General features: G+C 65.4%; 1 protein-coding gene across 1 annotated transcript in view; it reads right to left on the bottom strand.

Moving 5' to 3' along the window:
- LOC103921332 (zinc finger protein 271-like) overlaps positions 1-335 on the bottom strand; it is a gene marked incomplete at its 3' end in the record, with an annotated part of 9,377 nt that extends 9,042 nt beyond the window's left edge. Inside the window, 2 exon segments of the mRNA XM_009329276.1 lie at positions 71-190; positions 246-335. Of these exon segments, the coding sequence (XP_009327551.1) occupies positions 71-190; positions 246-335 (210 nt within the window).
- Positions 336-514: the final 179 nt, after the last annotated feature.

Genomic DNA, 514 nt, shown 5'->3' with positions numbered 1-514 from the left:
GGCCCAAACCCCGGGCTGGCGGGTCCCGCAGGGTCATGGTCCCCTAAGCGGCATCAGACCCCCTCCTCACTGCGCCGTCGTTCCCCGCTGTGCGACTCCACGTCTGGACGAGAGAGTCCTGGGGGGGACGAGGGGACCCCCGAGCTGCGGATTTCGGCAGTGGCAGCCCCTGCAACCCCGTGTCCTGGCCCTGGGGGAAAACAGAGGCGTGCACGGCCCTCGGCCGGTAAACAACAACTCTTTACTATGGCAGGCAGGGAGAGGAAAGGGATCGCGCGCCCCGGCGCGCCGAGCACCGGGCTCGCGCTGAAATGATCTTCCAGCGGCGCTGGCATCGGCGTAGCTGCTCCGACAGCCCTATTTGTGGAGGACTGTTGCCAAATTAATGAGTTACAGGACCCTTTGTGCTCATGCAGGGAGGAGAAAGCCGCGCTGCGAGGCTCACGCAGCAGGACTCTGCTTTGGGGTCCCCCCCCTTTCCTCCCCTCTTTCCCCCCCCCAACCCCATGGCAAA

Source organism: Pygoscelis adeliae, unplaced genomic scaffold (genome assembly GCF_000699105.1).
Source record: "Pygoscelis adeliae isolate BGI_AS28 unplaced genomic scaffold, ASM69910v1 Scaffold647, whole genome shotgun sequence".
NCBI classification, from domain to species: Eukaryota; Metazoa; Chordata; class Aves; order Sphenisciformes; family Spheniscidae; genus Pygoscelis; species Pygoscelis adeliae.
The sequence above is the reverse complement of the archived record's forward strand: the minus strand, read 5'-3'. Positions and strand labels throughout refer to the sequence as shown.